Source organism: Eriocheir sinensis, chromosome 14 (genome assembly GCF_024679095.1).
Source record: "Eriocheir sinensis breed Jianghai 21 chromosome 14, ASM2467909v1, whole genome shotgun sequence".
Taxonomy (NCBI): Eukaryota; Metazoa; Arthropoda; class Malacostraca; order Decapoda; family Varunidae; genus Eriocheir; species Eriocheir sinensis.
Genome location: NC_066522.1, coordinates 12,663,781 through 12,680,252, shown reverse-complemented (window position 1 = coordinate 12,680,252; position 16,472 = coordinate 12,663,781). Strand labels below are relative to the sequence as shown.

The 16,472-nt window shown below is 40.5% G+C and overlaps 1 protein-coding gene across 11 annotated transcripts in view; it reads right to left on the bottom strand.

Moving 5' to 3' along the window:
* Positions 1 to 1,710: 1,710 nt before the first annotated feature.
* The window catches only part of LOC126998478 (axin-1-like), a 53,246-nt gene continuing 38,484 nt past the window's right edge, over positions 1,711 to 16,472 (bottom strand). For 10 of the 11 annotated variants that reach the window (XM_050860202.1, XM_050860210.1, XM_050860204.1 and 7 more), the window contains 4 exons: positions 13,452 to 13,700; positions 13,144 to 13,355; positions 11,783 to 12,020; positions 1,711 to 10,808 (listed from right to left, as the gene is read on the bottom strand). In XM_050860202.1, coding sequence (XP_050716159.1) covers positions 10,688 to 10,808; positions 11,783 to 12,020; positions 13,144 to 13,355; positions 13,452 to 13,700 — 820 coding nt within the window. In that variant the 3' untranslated portion in view covers positions 1,711 to 10,687. Of the gene's footprint in view, positions 10,809 to 11,782; positions 12,021 to 13,143; positions 13,356 to 13,451; positions 13,716 to 16,472 lie in introns of all 11 variants that reach the window. The other variant, XM_050860208.1, reaches the window with a different exon arrangement.

The following is a 16,472-nucleotide window of genomic DNA, read 5'->3' as shown; positions in this document are numbered from 1 at the left end:
TTTGCTGGAAGAGAAATTCACTAGTAAACTTTGAATGTTTTTTATTTTTTTATTTTAGTAAAAATAACAATTGTAATGCATTTGTGACATTACCCTACTTTGTGTTCTCGCTATTGTTTTTGGTGTTTTTGTTTCAGTAACATACCTGTGCATTTACCATGGTGCCCAAAAAGCATTTTGAGGCTAATAAGCCTGAGAGAAAGATTGAAAGTGCTACAATTGACATGAAAAAGGACCTTGTCAGTTAAAATACTTTGACTTTATTGCATTTGTATGTACTTTTTTGGCTTTGTACCTATTGTTTTTCGACCATTTCTTATTGTTCTATGCATTAATTAGGGCACTTGTGTTTTAGCGGATTGATTCATTCTCCATTATTTCTTTTGGGAAAAATTGCTTTGGAACTCAAACTTTTTAGGACACAAACAGCCTTCAGGAATGAATTAAATTTGAGTTCTGAGGTTGGACTGAATAATAATAATAATGATAATGACAATAGAATCTATTATAGATACATGGAAGCAGGAATCCAAGGTGCTTAAAACTGTCTTTAAGCCCCCAAAATGAACATTGGGGTATTAGTTTGGCTCAGGGAAGCTTAAGTGAGCTGTTACATATAGAAAATTCAAGTTATCATGACACACACACACACACGCACACTGCTCCGGTGGCTCAATCGGTAGAGCGCTGCACTGTGAGGCTTAACAGCTGAACAGGCGGCGTTTCGAGCCCTGCTCAGGCCGGATTCTTTCAGTTGACTAGGAGTGGTTACTGTCCCCCCTGAGCAAGGGAGATGGGGTGTGTGGTGTGTGAGGTCCTGGCATTACCCAGAGATCAACGGAAATGAGCACTTGCTCTCGTCGGGAGGGTACCTGCTGGCAAAAACGAGTCCAACTCGTGATCAGGCCGTGGTGAATTACACAAGGAGCGGTTGTCCCCTCTTGAGCAAGCGGGATGGGGTGTATGAAGGCCCCGGCAGTACCCAAAGATCGACTATAACGAGCCTTGCTCATGTTGGGAGGGTATTTGCTGGCGATTGCGACTCCAGCTCATGATCAGGCCATGGTAGTGAATGGCAATGGTCACTAACTCATCGTTTTCAGGGGGCACTGGCTGGCTTAATTTACAAGTTGGACAAAGCGTCGCGTTCTGCCGAGTGGCATCCGCAAAAAAGTCTTGTTTACCATACATACTGATTTTCAATGCCAATATTCTTACTAATATAAGTTCATGGTTATTTGTCTGTGATAATTTCCGATATATACTCGAGTATATATTATTAACATCCTTTTAGAGCGGAAACAAGGGTCGCATATGTGGTGCAGCTATCTCATTTTTTACGAATGTACTTTACCAAATATGCCATACACGTGTTTTACCTCACCTTTGTAGAGGTTTATGCTTTGAATAAAAAAGCTTAGAGCACATTATCTATAGCTGCCTTTGTGGAAAAAAAGAAATTATGTGGCCGAAACCGAAATAGCCTGCCCAACTGGCGACCGAAATCGAAGGTCGCGAACCCTCCTTGCACCCACCCACACACTTGCCGCTGCACACATTCACTCCTGTCCTCAGCCTCAGTCAGTAAAGATGAAATAGGCAGTGAAGAGCAAACGAGCAGGTTCAGGCGGAGGCAGGGCCGTGCGTGTGGTTTGTTATTATTTTGGTAGACACGGGGGACAATCTCAGCCGCAGCGTCATTCTCAAACACTATTTATGATGAAAGTAAACTATTTATGGGTTCTGAGTAAATGCATTTCCTTTAAAATATATAAAAAGAAAAAAATAATAAAAACATTGAGTTCAATACATAAAATAATAATTTGTCCCAGGAAAACAGACTGTACAAAGAGCATGAAACATCCATATACAATTATTTCCATTATTAAAGTCTTTATACCATGGAGTAATGTGTAAAAGTGTTGTAACTATTCTATCTTTTTGTTTAGTGATAACATAATGTACATAGAAAATAGAGATCCAGTTGCCCAACTTGTCTGTGAAATATTATTCTGTCTGGTGAATCAGGCAACTGCTGACTGAGTTAGTGGCCTTGGCCATTATACACACACACACACACACACACACTTTTATTAAGAATTTTTAAAATAATACTACCCCCCTTCCAAAAACAAAGGATATAAGCATACCTCTTTCAAGAATGGGCAGTTTTTAGCAATGATTTATTAATGAGTGACATGGCAGAATATTTGGATGTGTTCTTTATGAACCAATAATTCTGCCTACACTATCCTGTGTTTATTATCAAGCTCTTAGTTCAGGAATCATACATCCCTTACTTTCTTGTGGCATTAGAGCTGTTAGTAGCACACACTCACTTTCCCCTCTAATGCTGCAAGGAATGGTAATAGAAGATGAATTTCACTGAATTAATTCAGCTGTGGGCTGAATCTTCTTTCAGGATAGTGAGCCTGTGCTGAACAAATGATGACATGACAAAAAAACAAACAATAAAATATCTATCTATACGTATCTGCATGGAAATGGCTGTGTAACACATGATGAACATGGAAGTCAGCACAGTATGCCATCAAAGGCTTTTAAAGAAAGGAAACATATCAAATAGATTATTAAACTTTAGTTGAAAAGGAAACCTTCAGTATATTCATAACAAACTTTGTTACTGCACTGTACTAGATAAAGTTGTTTCATCATTTATGTGTTAATGCTTCATAATCATCTCGCCCACAACAGATGGGCTTAGCCATCTGCCACTTGTGATGTTACATATCATAATTATGTGTGCACCTTTACCTCTCTCTGTTTGGGTTAAGACTGATCACCCTCAAGGCCAAGAAAGTTTCCTTGCCCTGCCCCATGATCAAGGCTCTCAAGTTATTGTTGGAGTGACCAATGGACTTTCATGCTAAAAAAAATCCCTGGAAACATGATTTTAATATATTATGGTATATCATCTGTAGAGTGAAAGAAAAAAAAGGTAATATAAAACCACACGTTGCAACAAACAAATATCCTGTGGAACTTCTTCAGAAATATCTGAATAATAATATAGGAAAACTGCACTGTTGGCAACCCTTCTAGTGACATACAAGGTTGCATTTAAGAAGAAAGGTAATTTACATTGGTAATTTTTGTTTATTAAATTAGTACAAAATTTGATAGTTCACAGAACATACAGATGGCAGACAACTATATAAAATGCTAGGACGAATTGCTTGCCATTCCAAGTGATGATTGTGCAAGGTGAGTGGAGTTATTGAGGCCACTGACAACCATTTAGGGCATGTTGAATAAAGCTGTTGAATGTTCTGCAATTTTACAGGATAGTAGATTGGGTTATTGTCACTGACTTAAATTAATTGTTCCCATGCTCTTCAGCAATGAAATGTCACTTATTACCAAGTACATAAATTAGTGGTATCACCATAGTATTGATTGAATTATCAACTATTGATTAAAAGAATGAAAATGTATATTAACTACTATTTTGAAATCTTGTATGCTGGATTGTAAACTACTATTTTGAAATCTTGTATGCTGGATTGTAAGGTCCGGAAAGGAGTGTGGTGGTCTAGTGGCTTAAATCATTAAGAGTCAGACAAGGTGGTTAGAACCCCAGTGCAGGTGTGGGGTTCAGATCCTAAACCCAAAGCCACAACACCCAATTGGTAACCCTGTATGAAAAGAGGTAAAAGTTGCCAAGATAAAGAGGAATGAAGAATGTCTAGAAAAAACAGGATCAGATGATGATGATGATGAAAAGTATGTGCTGCAAAATAGTAACATAAAAGATATCTAGGAGGACAAGCAGGTCTCAAGCAGGCTGCAAGCCAATGTCTACATAATTCAATAAGAAGCTGTTATCCATCTTATGCGGCCCATAGGTTATATGTATTGAATAACATGAATTCAAATAGTCAGATCTTGTGTATCCACCAAAGTCTTGCTGCAATTAGGACCCTTTTGTGTGACACTAATCCTTTTAACTTCAAAATATATAACATTTGTAGTACACTCAAAATAGCTGTAAGTGACCTCTCAGTAAACTAATTTTAATGAAGGAAATGATTTTCCCATTGCAAGTGAGTTCCCATTCTAAGGTTGTGGCAGTTGGCCTTCACCAAAGAGAGAAGGTACACAAAGACAACTTATACAGATATGTTTCAAGTGATATTTTTCATTCACCAGAGAATCAGCTGTTCAAGTTGCAGTGAATCAAATATACCAAGGAAAGTGAGTCTGACTCCACTCTTGTATTAGCCAAGTATTGTTTATTCTCTCTCTCTCTCTCTCTCTCTCTCTCTCTCAGGACACACTTCATGGCTATGTTGAAATTCTAATCTGAACAAGTGTCCTTTGTATTTCTTCCTTGAAAAATATCTTGAGCTTGCCATTTTTTCAGTTTGGTCACATGTAATGCCATGAGTAGGGTATATTGTTCAAAATATTTGTGTGTTACTAACCCCAGGCTCGTGTTCTCTCAATCCTCAGTTCTCTGTTGTGTTGACCTTTTTATGTTCATAATAAACCTTCAACAGCCTCCACTGCTCTTCCAGGGTAAGAGCAACATATTCATGGAAGTCTATTCTTGACTGGCAACAACAATGTTTGGTGAGCTTAGTTACAGCCTTTATGCGGAGGCCAAGTCAACACATTATAAAGTATGGTACGATTTAGTTTGTGTTGCATCATCTACGGTGTTTACATACTCTGTGATTCTTGTATGAGAGTTTTAAGTATTTTTACTAGCCATTAAATACTATGGAGTATACACAGCCACTGGAGGTACACATTACCAATACAAAAAAACTGGTATTGCAAAAGATATCACTAGAAGATGAAATGGCTCACGCATAAACAGCTTTATTGAAACTAGCACAAAAAATTGATACTTTTGTAGATATGATTCCTATTATTACTAAGTATTACCACACCTTAAAATTAGATGGCAATCAGTGCAGTCAAAGTACATGGAGTAAGGGCCCAGCAGATGAGAGTTGCACCTTGCATGTATACCGTAGATTTCTGTATAGTGTATATTCTGCATGTAAACTTATCATGTTTCCTTATAAATGAGTGGTTCATTGATTTATCTTCGAATCCCCTGTAGTGATGCCGAATCAAGTTAAATATTTGCAAGTAACTCTAAGTTTAAGTTTGTTAAAAAAGTGAACTTATATGTGTCCTCTAATGTTCTGCGAAATATGCAAGTCATCCATTTTGTTTTAAAACAAGCCACCGCTGACTGCTTGAAATAATTTCATCCTAAAATGTTTGTTATGGAACACAATAAACCTCTTTAAATATAGGTTTGTGCTATAAATAAAATATTATTTCCAGTCTCAGTAACTTGTATGAGCCATTTTGTGCTTAATGTCAGAGATGTCAGAGGTGCCAATGTCCAGGTGTGACATCTCTCTCTTCTCATTTTGGAATCAGAGTTATGTTGTTGAATTTTGAAATTTTAATGAATATCTTGTCAGCTGTAAGTTTACATTCATAATAACTTTATTTTAGTGTCACCCGTATCCACGAACCACAAGCATTACATGTAGGAAAAGAGAAAGAGTTTAAGGTTGTGAACATTATGCCATTTTATAACCTCAATGTAAAATTAAATATTGCAGTTGTAGTATATTCACAATGAAAAAAAGGCAGATGTGGATATACTGAATATTTTTCAAACCAAATTAGTGAGCAGATAATCCCATCTACCTCTTATCTTAACATGATATTTGCAGATATTTATAATTCCCATAGCTGCCTAAATCTACATCTTTCTTCATGAACAGTAATTTTGTGTATTGTTCATTATAGATTAAAAAATTATTTCATACTCTATTTAGCTGTCTGAGGAAACTATGTAGCACACTAGCAGGGGCCGTCATGTGGGGCTCACTTCTGAAGTAAGCGGAGGTAGCAGTGCATTACTGCAGTTCTGATAGACTAACAGTTGGCCTGTGATATTTAATATTTGTGTATTTGTAGGTTCATTGTTTACCTGTGCCTGTGCATAGATAGCAAGAAGTTTTGAAGGAACTTGCTGGCAAGAGAAATAAATGATTTTTATCATGTCATACTAATCTACAAAGTGAGTTGTGCTGTGAGTTTGGAAAATATTTGGTCTGTAATAATCTGTTGTTACTTTCATTATAGATGTTTTCATTATGCTAGAGTGATATTCCACTTGCATAAAGTTATGACTTTAAATATAATATTTTTAATATATGTTTATATTTGTATTTGTATGAAAGAAAATATATATACATATGTATATCCGCCTTATATTTATCATGGAATTTTTTGCAACTTAAGAAATCAAAGGCCTTACAACTAGCATAGTGGTCCTAATGGACCCTTTTCAGAATGTCATTCCCCCTTTTCCAAGATTGTCTGACTCAAAAGCATAAATCGCATGATAGGGTGCTTGCAGCAAGTAACTGATGCATATTGTGCTTTATGACACCATGGGGAGCTTGAAGGCAATTAAAAGATCAGTATTCCAAATGTGTTGAGTGCCAATCTGTGATCCAAATTCCCCCCTTGGGGGGGATTCTCCTCTGGTTGAGAAAACTCAGAACTTGCCCTCAGAAAAAGCTACTAGACCCACAAAAAAACTGCAATTTTACACAATCTTTACCAAATAAACCATTTCCATTGACCCGTACAGCGTCAGATACGTATGATGTACGTATTATTTTTTAATACCATTGAACGTCAAGATATGTATGTCGTACGTATTTAATGCATTATTCTTTCCCGTCACTGGAGTGTGTCGACGGTGATTTCTGTGATGGTGCCCTAGTAGACTGATCCTTTGGGAATACTGACCACCCAATATATTTCATTTGTTGCCATAACTGGCAAGCCTGGCAACCATTATTCTGGGTACAATTTTTATTTTTATTTTTATTTTATTTTTTTATTTGTGTGGATGTTGTAGGCGGTTTTGGAGATCGTGATGTGGAAATTGAAGTGGTTGGTGGTTGGAAAGTGGTTTGACAGTGTTGTGGGTGAGGTATAGTGGGTATACCGACGTCCAGAACTGGCAATTTTGGTAAGGAGGGGGCCACGTATAAACTGTTATTGCGTGAGCGAACACTCTTATGGGCGACTGTACATTTGAACTATCAAAAAGCTCAAAATGAGTTACTCTAACAATATATATGTTTCTGCTAAATATGTCAAGAGAAAACGATTTACTCTGATACGCACTTACAATCCAAGAAAGTCCGGTAGTCAACACGACCATTTTGCTTCCCAAATCGACAAAAAATTACCCAAAACACTGACTTCTAGGCGACAGTAAGCTAAAAGATGTTACATTTCTTAATTTTTCATGGTTTTAAGCTGTTTTATGGCATGACCCTGACTACTTTTTGCTGTTTTTGATGAGGACAACCCAAAATCAACATAAAATATCACAAATAGCATCATTCATCAGCTCTGCATACTATAAACTGTACTGTAATTTATGTAAACTGCTTACAAATATGTTGTCATTAACCCCTTCAACATGAGAACACATATACTGCATCCTTGCGTGCCTTGTACCATATCCGAGGACACGCATACTGCGTCATGGCTCGCTTTAGCCAATATACGAGTTGTTTTATCTCTATATTTATGCTTACGTCTCAAAATTATCAATTAATTTATGTTTCTTTATGTGCACCATTTAATTCTGCATGTTTTCATTTATAATACATGATTATGATCATGATTATGTTGAGTTTATGGCTGAAAACTTGTTATGTTCAATAGCAACATTTGAAATTAAGTGTGCGCGGCGGTCCCAGATACGGCGCGGGGTGCTGTTTTGGCCCGGCCGTAGTGAGTTTCTTTATGTGCACCATTTAATTCTGCATGTTTTCATATATAATACATGATGATTATGTTGAGTTTAAGGCTGAAAACTTGTTATATTCAATAGCGACATTTGAAGTTTGGCACATGCGGCGATCCCGGATATGGCGCGGGGCGCTATTTTGGCCCAGCCGTAGTGAAGGGGTTAAAATATCTCTTTACCATTGGGTACTCACCACGAAGTCCATTGCGTAACATTGCACAGCTTTGTGTGGTGTTTTGCGTTTGCAGGCAGTAACTGAGTGGTTAGTGTGTGGGTACAGCATCCAGGAGGACCCAGGAACGAGTCCAACTCTTGCTCATGCTGACAATTTTCAGTCATCAGGCATCCTCAAGAGGCCATAGACTACCCACATTCTGTCCTGAAGACCACCTATCTACCCAGACTTTAGATTCTCTCTAAAGAAGAAAAATGAGCTCCATGGGGACAGCATGAGCCAAGCAAGATGGCACCACTATAAAACACTTGCCTGTGCCATAATGAGATGGACCCCCCACCAAGAAAGCATACCAGCGCCATAGGCAGAACAGTGGGGGGTGCCAGGGGGGGGGCCAGCCCAGGAGGCAAGTAAACACTGCTCTATCCACAGGGGAACATTTGAATATTTTAATTTTATTTTTCACTGGAAATTTCGACTTACGACCTGATTGTCAGAACCAAACCCCGGTCATTACTCAAGGACTACCTGAATACGCAGATATTGCCATTGCTGTCATGATTAACAGTGGTCACTTCTCCCTGTGCGATTCCATTTAACAAGAGAGGCAGTGTTATCCTCCATGTCCAAATGTAGAACCCTCAAGCACCAGAAAACACAGACATATAGACCCCTATGTTAGAACTAGTTATCAATGGTAATATTGTTTCCAATCATATTGGTATTGCAAAGTAATGGAATGGAAACACCAGTTATAAAATGAGTTTAATTAAAAAATCATATGTACATAGTAGGCCTATCTGAAGTGCAAGATAATGCCATTAGCCCTATGGCTGGGCGGCTCACACAACAAAGATCCCACGTGTGAAAGCTCTTGTGTCAAGAGTAATCCTTCACAATCAGAGGAGATAACAGGGCACTAATACCCCTCTTAAACAATATGGCAGCTCCAAAAGTAAAGTAAATTATTGAGTCTTGTCTGCCAGGTTGTCTACCTGTCATAAAGTTTACTTTCACTACTGTCAAACTTTAGTTTGAAGAAACAGTGCATGAATTGTTTCTATTGCAAAATCAAGCTTCATAAAATTATTTTTAGGCATTAGCTTAGCCCTAGTGAGTCCTGAGAGATACTAGGTAAAGCTCAGATGCAGGATCACCAGAAGCTGGGCTGAGTCAACCCCGATAGCCAGGGCTGAGTCAGTCTCCACAAACACAACTATGCTGCACAAACAAGTGTTACTAAAATAATGAACACTACAGGAGGCAAAATAAGGTTATGCAACAAAATCAAAACTAAGCCAAACCCAAGAAATATTGTATAATACATTCATAATCCTCTCTTAATATGAAAGATACTCAGTGATGCTGATAATGGTTAATTTTAACAGGCACTCCAACCTTGGCAGACATGACTAAACAAGAAGTTTGACATTAAACAAGACCTAGTTACACAAAATGATCAACATTATTATACTGTTTGTAAAGAGTCTACATAAGAATAGAAGGCATACCTGAGACATCAACAAAATGGATCAAATAAGGATAATAAACATAACAATTACAGGTGAAGGGAGGCACGGCTGAGGCTGAGGCCCGGTGGTAACACGGCGGTGTGTGGCTCCTCCACTGCCCGCCACACCCCACACTTTGTACATACTCCAAAATTTCTTTAGTAAAACTAATTTTAAAAATCCAATATAACCCCATATGAGTGGGGTTCAAATAGCACAGAACAGTTGGTATATTTCATTAGTATAGTTCCATTACTAGTGGATGGTGGGTAGAGGCTGTGGGGGATGTACTCCAGGGCCAGCTGACTGTACACTTCAGTTGACATAACTCTGGGTTCCTCAGAAATGCTGAGCAATATGCTCCTCAGTGTTAAGGACTGAAGGCTTATACAAATGTTGGCTCCAACTTGTACTATTAGCAGTGAGAGAATGTCTATGCTGGGTGTGGTGTGGACTGTGAGAGAGGCCTTGTACACCCCTCAGAGCCTCTACACAAGTAGCACCAAAGGTAAAAAGAGTTGCCAATACGGACTGAGTGCAGAGCAATTTGCAGGTCCTGGTGGCAGCAGTTCTCAAGGCCAGATTTTGAGGGACACTTTGTAATTAGGAGAGAGATCATACTCTTGACTGTCCTAAAAGCACTTCCTATCACCAACTTCTTGACTAGTTTGACTCTGCCTTCTTGACCTCTGTACAAAACACTTCCTTGTTGATGGAGAGGTATGACTTAACCAATTCCAAGGAAATGTGCAACAGCATTGGCTTGCTGTATTGTGGGTGGAGTCAAGATGGTGTAGGGTGGCAGCAACGACATATTGCTGCTTAACAGTAATGGGAACTGCTGCCACTGGGAGGTCCTGCTGCACCCCACACATGCTGTTTATGGCCACATCTTCACACATTATATCTCTAAATTGAGGTAAGATATTAAGCCTATCTGCTGCAAGGCTCCATCACTGCTGGACCAGCAAACACTGCAAAGTCTCAGCTTCCCCGGTGGTCCCCTTCCATCTACAGCCCTCCGGCTGAACCCACCGGGGCCCTCAATGCCATAAATGTCCGTCACACTTCCTAGTAGTAAGGAATAAGGATTCTGTTTTGTTGGTGGGAACAAAAGCCACCATACACAATAGTATATCTTTGTTAATAACACACTCCAGTGCCTTACTTTCAATCTGCCTTCCTAATTTGTGCAAATATTTTGCCTTCAAAGAGAGGAAGGTCAACAGAATCCTCAGTGATCTCTTCATTGATCAAACCAAACTCCTCGCAATGCTTCTTGAAAAAGAATCTGGAAAGAGAAAGAGAGTAATGTCAAATTTATTAAGAGCAGTGTTTCTTACATTCCAAAAATATTTCTTGAGGAATGTGAAATGATTGCTGAAATAGAATATAATGGATATGTTAACATGACAGATAAAAAGGCTCCCATAAATTTATTTCTCAATGATTTTTAATATCTATGGAATAATGATTGGTAGTGGTAATGAGTCCTGTAAGTCAGCAATTCAGTAGAGTCATCTGTGACTCCTGACCCAAATGCAAGCACAGCACTGAGTGGTATCCTGATAATTCACTACACTGATCTGCATAAGATGACCATTCATGCAGTTTGGCCATTGTGCACGGTATCTTCTAGTTACATGTGGGTCAGGAGTCACAGATGAAGACTTGATGCATTGCATTATTGTTTATTATCCTTGGTAGCAGCCAGGTCACCCACTAGCTTAGAAATTCTCAATCCTCAGACTTTGCTGCTGTGGTAGTTTCACCTCTATAGCCAGTAGTTATAGAGGCTTCAGAGGCTTTGCTTAAATTATCAAATAACCTTCATTTATCTCAACTAAAATGTTTAAGGGAGAATTCACTGAGAAAAAGGGGTAAAATTCTTAGGGTTGGGGCACCAATTTCTAAATTGACTTCAATATCACACAAACAATTTTGCTCATAACAGCATTTTTCAGTCAGCAATGACACATATTAGCAAGAGCATACTGTATATAGTATTCCTTGATCAAATATTTTCTTCATAACAGTAAACATTTAAGTGTTATTCTATGAAATCCCACACAAAAGTTAGTTTAATAAAGTCTGAAGAATGTTATTCATGTGTGTTAGGGGAACTGAAGAAGGACTGGAGAGTCTATGTTAAATTGGAGAAAGAAAGCAAATACACAGCCAAAAAAAAGTTAGACAATTGATTGAACTATATCGCTTGATAAATTATGGTAGCAGTTTCATTCCAGGAATAAAGCAAAAGTTTACCTGTAGTTGCCCTTCTTGGGTAGATGTTGCTTGAAGCGTTTCAAAGTGACTGGGAAGGTGGGAACCCGCGTGACAAATGGCACGGCATCATCATGAAAGTTGTAAACAATAGTGGTGACTTCAGGAGCAGTTGTGGTAGAGCTACCAACACTGGCACCAGACCCAGTGCCCAGCTGACTGCTTCCAATCCCTCCTCCACTGCCACCACCACTACTGCCACCACTTTCACACACCACACCTGTAAGGTGTATGGGCTACATTCATGCCTGTTCATGTTACAAATAAATAAGTACCTGAATACATGACCTGCTAAGCACCAACAAGCACCCACATCTCTAACCTTGTAAATCACAGTTGTATACATAAACCAATAACAATAAGCATTAGTTAGTCTGTATCAAGGTGGGGAGCACAAAACCCTTTAGCCCCTAGCAAGCAAGCAAACAACAGAGAGAGAGAGAGAGAGAGAGAGAGAGAGAGAGAGAGAGAGAGAGAGAGAGCATGCATTTCCCCACCACTTAAGAGTAGTAATTTAAACACCAGAATAACCTAAATGTGCATTCATGATTTTGACAGCTTCAAAGGTTAGGGCTGCTGTTCATAATGATGTTTACATTGCTTGCAGCATTGAAGGTGAACAAATCTTTTTTATCCAAATTAGCTTTGAGTACACATGGATCATCAGTGATCTCTCTCCCTTGTCTAACTTTACAACTTTGCATTTAAGTTTCCTTAATTCGTATTTATGGCCCCATTCTTCCATTAACCTAAATCAAGTAGTTTCTATTTAAATTCTAATTCTATACCTGAACTAAGAATCTCACTCTTCAATGATGTAGGCAGCATTGTTTTGCAATAATTTGCTGTATGTCAGCTTAACTAAGTACTCTTTTTGTTTGTTACAACTCTACATCAACTAGCTTACTTTTTAAAAAATTTGAGGGAAGCACAGATAACATAATACAATGATTGCGGGAGGTGGATATCTGGAAGGGGTGTGAGTGCAGGAAGAGTCAGGAAACATTACATCATAGACTTGTCCACCTCAAATTGCTCCAGAGTTGTTGTTATTAGTGACCTCATTGATTTGGAAGTTTTGGGCTTAGGGAACATTTTGAACACCATCACACTGAGCAGGATTTCCATTACAGTATTCTGATAATTTACAATTATAACTGAAGAAACTTTTGTTTTCAGCAATGGGGTAAAAATGACTATGATGCATTTACAAAAATTACTATGATGCATTTACACTGATGTAATTTCCACAGCCAAGTGACAGCGCTACATTCTTAAAATGATATGGGGGGGTGACTGTGTTAGTCTGAAGGAGAAACAACAGTAACAGCAGCCTCACTCACCTGTGGGTGTTGACTGTGTATGCCGGGGGGGTCTGGCCCGCCTCAGGGTGGACCCATTGGACCCAGAGGTGGCAGCAGGTGCTGCTGTAGGCACTGCTTCTCCATGGCCCACGGCCCGCCCACTCCCAGCCTCAGAGTGGCCTCGGCTGTGACCTGAGCTGTGACTCGAGCTGTGACCTCCTGACCTGCCTGACCCATGACTCCCGCCTCCTCTGTAATACAATTCATCATCAATGAATCACACAAACACCAAAGTTTTACAGCTATGCAATATTTGGGGAAAAATGCAACAAATGACTTGATCTCACCTGCTCTTCCTCTTTGAGTCCTCTTGGTGTGGCAGGTGTGGCTGGAGGGGCCCCTGGGGCAGATGAAGACTATGGCTGTGTGCAAGGTGCAGCGCTGGGTCCATGCCTGCCCATGCCCCTCTCTCCTGGGAACCCATACGCCCACCGCCCACCAAACTGCCACTCACACTGGTGTTGCTGCCGCTGGTCGCTGTCCCACCCATGCTCATCCCACTCCCACTCCGTCGCCCGCCACTGCTGCCACTCCGCCTGCAGATGTGGAAACTACATGACATCTTGATGCAAATACTTAACTTTGATACCTGAGTACTCAGGGAATGTTCTTTCAAGGTACTGTAATCACTTGCATATCCAAACCTTCACACTATTTGATGCCCCAAAAAAGTAATAAATAATTATTGATGCAAGGTCAAAGGAAATTTTTGAAATTGGCAAAGTTGCAGGGTTGGCAAGACATGAATTGGCACATGCACTTCCCTACCCATACAAGCTTATCTCAGGCCTTGCTGTCACATGCAGCCCTGGGACTTGAGGCGAGCTAGCGATGAGACTTCAGGCAGGGCAGCCATGTGTAAAATAAGACTTAGTTCTGTACTACAAATGCCAAAACTTTATTCCAACTTAGTTAAAAGTGATTTCTCATATTTTTTTATTATCACAAATACATAAACAATACAGTATAACTTTTTACAGCAAGGGAGGCAGCTCAAGGGCAAAAACAAGAAACAAAAACAAAAAAAAGTTTACTGGGCACTGCTCCAGCAAAAGATGAAAAGAATGAGAGGCCAGAAGAGAGGTCAATTTCAAAAAGAGAGTTGTCTTGATACTCTCCTCTTGAAAGAGTTACTGATGAAGGCAGGAGGAAATACAGAGGAAGGCTGTTCCAGAGTTTACCAGTGGAAGGGAAAAAGAATGAAGATGCTGGGTAACTCTTGTATAATGTATTTGGATAGAATAAGGATGAACAAGGGTAGAAAGTCATGTGCAGGGGGGCTAAGGGAAGGGGGGAGGCATGCAGTTGGCAAGTTCAGAAGAGTGTTGAAATGAAAATATTGATGGATGATAGAGATGCAACATTGCATAGCATTAATATTCTTTTAGGTGTTATAGGTACTCAGATGATTTAAGTGTATGGCAGGATGTATATAATTATATGTAAATACTACACCATTTTATAATCTATATCACAAAGAACTTGAGCATTAGTACTAGGAATGTATCCCTGTTAGTCCCATGTATACCTAGAATGCGACTGATCACTTTACGATCAATTTTTAAAAAATACAGCTTGATTGTATTGCAAGGGATGCCTGTAATGATGCACTTCCTTGGTTGCAAGCCACAATAAAGTTAATTTCATTTCCGTAATATGCCCAGCCAGTCCGCACCAGCTCAGGTCATGTAAAATTGGCCTTGGGTACCCTGTTTTCTGTACACACATGAAAGAAGCATTTTGCTGACTGACTAGTGGTCGATGTGCTTATGCACAGATGCTGCTTGCAATGACTCTTTTCTAAATGCCCCAGGGTTCCCTTCCTTCACTACCCTAACTGCAACATGGGGATCAGCCTCCACTGCACACCACAATGTTCAAAGCATTATTAGAAGTCTTTCTCCCACAACTTTACCCTTCATTTTCTAATGGTCAACTTTGCTACTCCCACAAACTCACAATATTCCTTTGTTTGATGGCCTGTCTCCTTTAGTGCAATGATTTAAGTCAGGGGCAGACAATCTTTTCAGAGTGAGGGCCAGATGAGACTTTTGGGAGCAGGCCGCGGGCTGGAGTGACAAACGAAATCCCCATAGTGACTATATACAATACATTATACAAGAATTTTATTGAAAAACATACAAATCAGTGAGACAGCTGGTGCTGCTTGCCATGAATAAGTGTTTCAATGTTCAGCTCAATGGATGAGGTAGACAACAGAAGAATGTTGTTGAGGTGGCGGTCCGAGAGTTGGGAGCGAAGGTGAGACTTTGTGTACTTCATTTTGGAGAGGAGCTGTTCGCAACAGTCGGTGTTGCCAAACATGACCACGATGCATTGAACATGCGCAATGTATTTTGGAAAATTGCTAGAAGGGAGGATGAGGTCACAGAAGAAGGACAGCGGAGAAGAGGTGTGGAACTTCGCCTTCAGTTCATCGTTGCACTGCAGCTCCACCAACTCCATCTGCAGGTGGGCAGGGGCATCGTTCATGGGGAAATCAAAGAGGGCAGTGAAAAGCTTGAAGTTCGCAGAGAGGCAACGACACTAACGCAAGTGTCCAGGTCCACGTCATCAGGGGCAGAAGCAGCAAGGTGAGGAAAATGCACAAACTGACCAATAGCCAACTGAGCCTCCTACAAGCGCAGCTTAACCTCGAAGGCGGTGATGTGTGCGTGCATGTCTGTCACGAGAATGTCTTTGCCTTGCAGCTTCATGTTGAGGGCGTTCAGGTGCGTAGTGATGTCCGTGAGCAGGGCCAGGCGAGCGAGCCATCGTGGGTCGGAGAAGTGATCAGCGTGGGGAAGGTTCTTCTGACGGAGGAAGGTGGCGATCTCCTGCTGCAGGTCGCACACACGGGGCAGCATGGCCCCACGACTCAGCCAGCGGACCTCACAGAAGTAGAGCAGGTTGTTGTAGTGCACGTTCACCTCGTCCATCAGTACCTGGAACTGGCGGTGGTTAAGGCTGCGGGAGAGGATGGAGTTGACGACCTTCACTACGACAGACATGACATCAACGAGGTTGGCAGACTGGCACACAGAGCCTCTTGGTGGATGATGCAGTGCACCTTGTGGATGGGCTGAGTGAATCTGGCGGCCTCACAGTGGCACACTAGCAGCAAAGCGGCACCCTTCTTCTCCCCAATCATTGCCCGGGCACCGTTAGTCGTCACGCACACAAGACGGGAGAGGTCCAGGGAGTGCTGCTCCACACACTGAAGCACGGCGTCGAAGATGTCTTGCCCAGTGGTGGTGCCGCACAGTGGAACAAGCTGGAGGAATTCCTCACACACCTGGAGGTCAGCG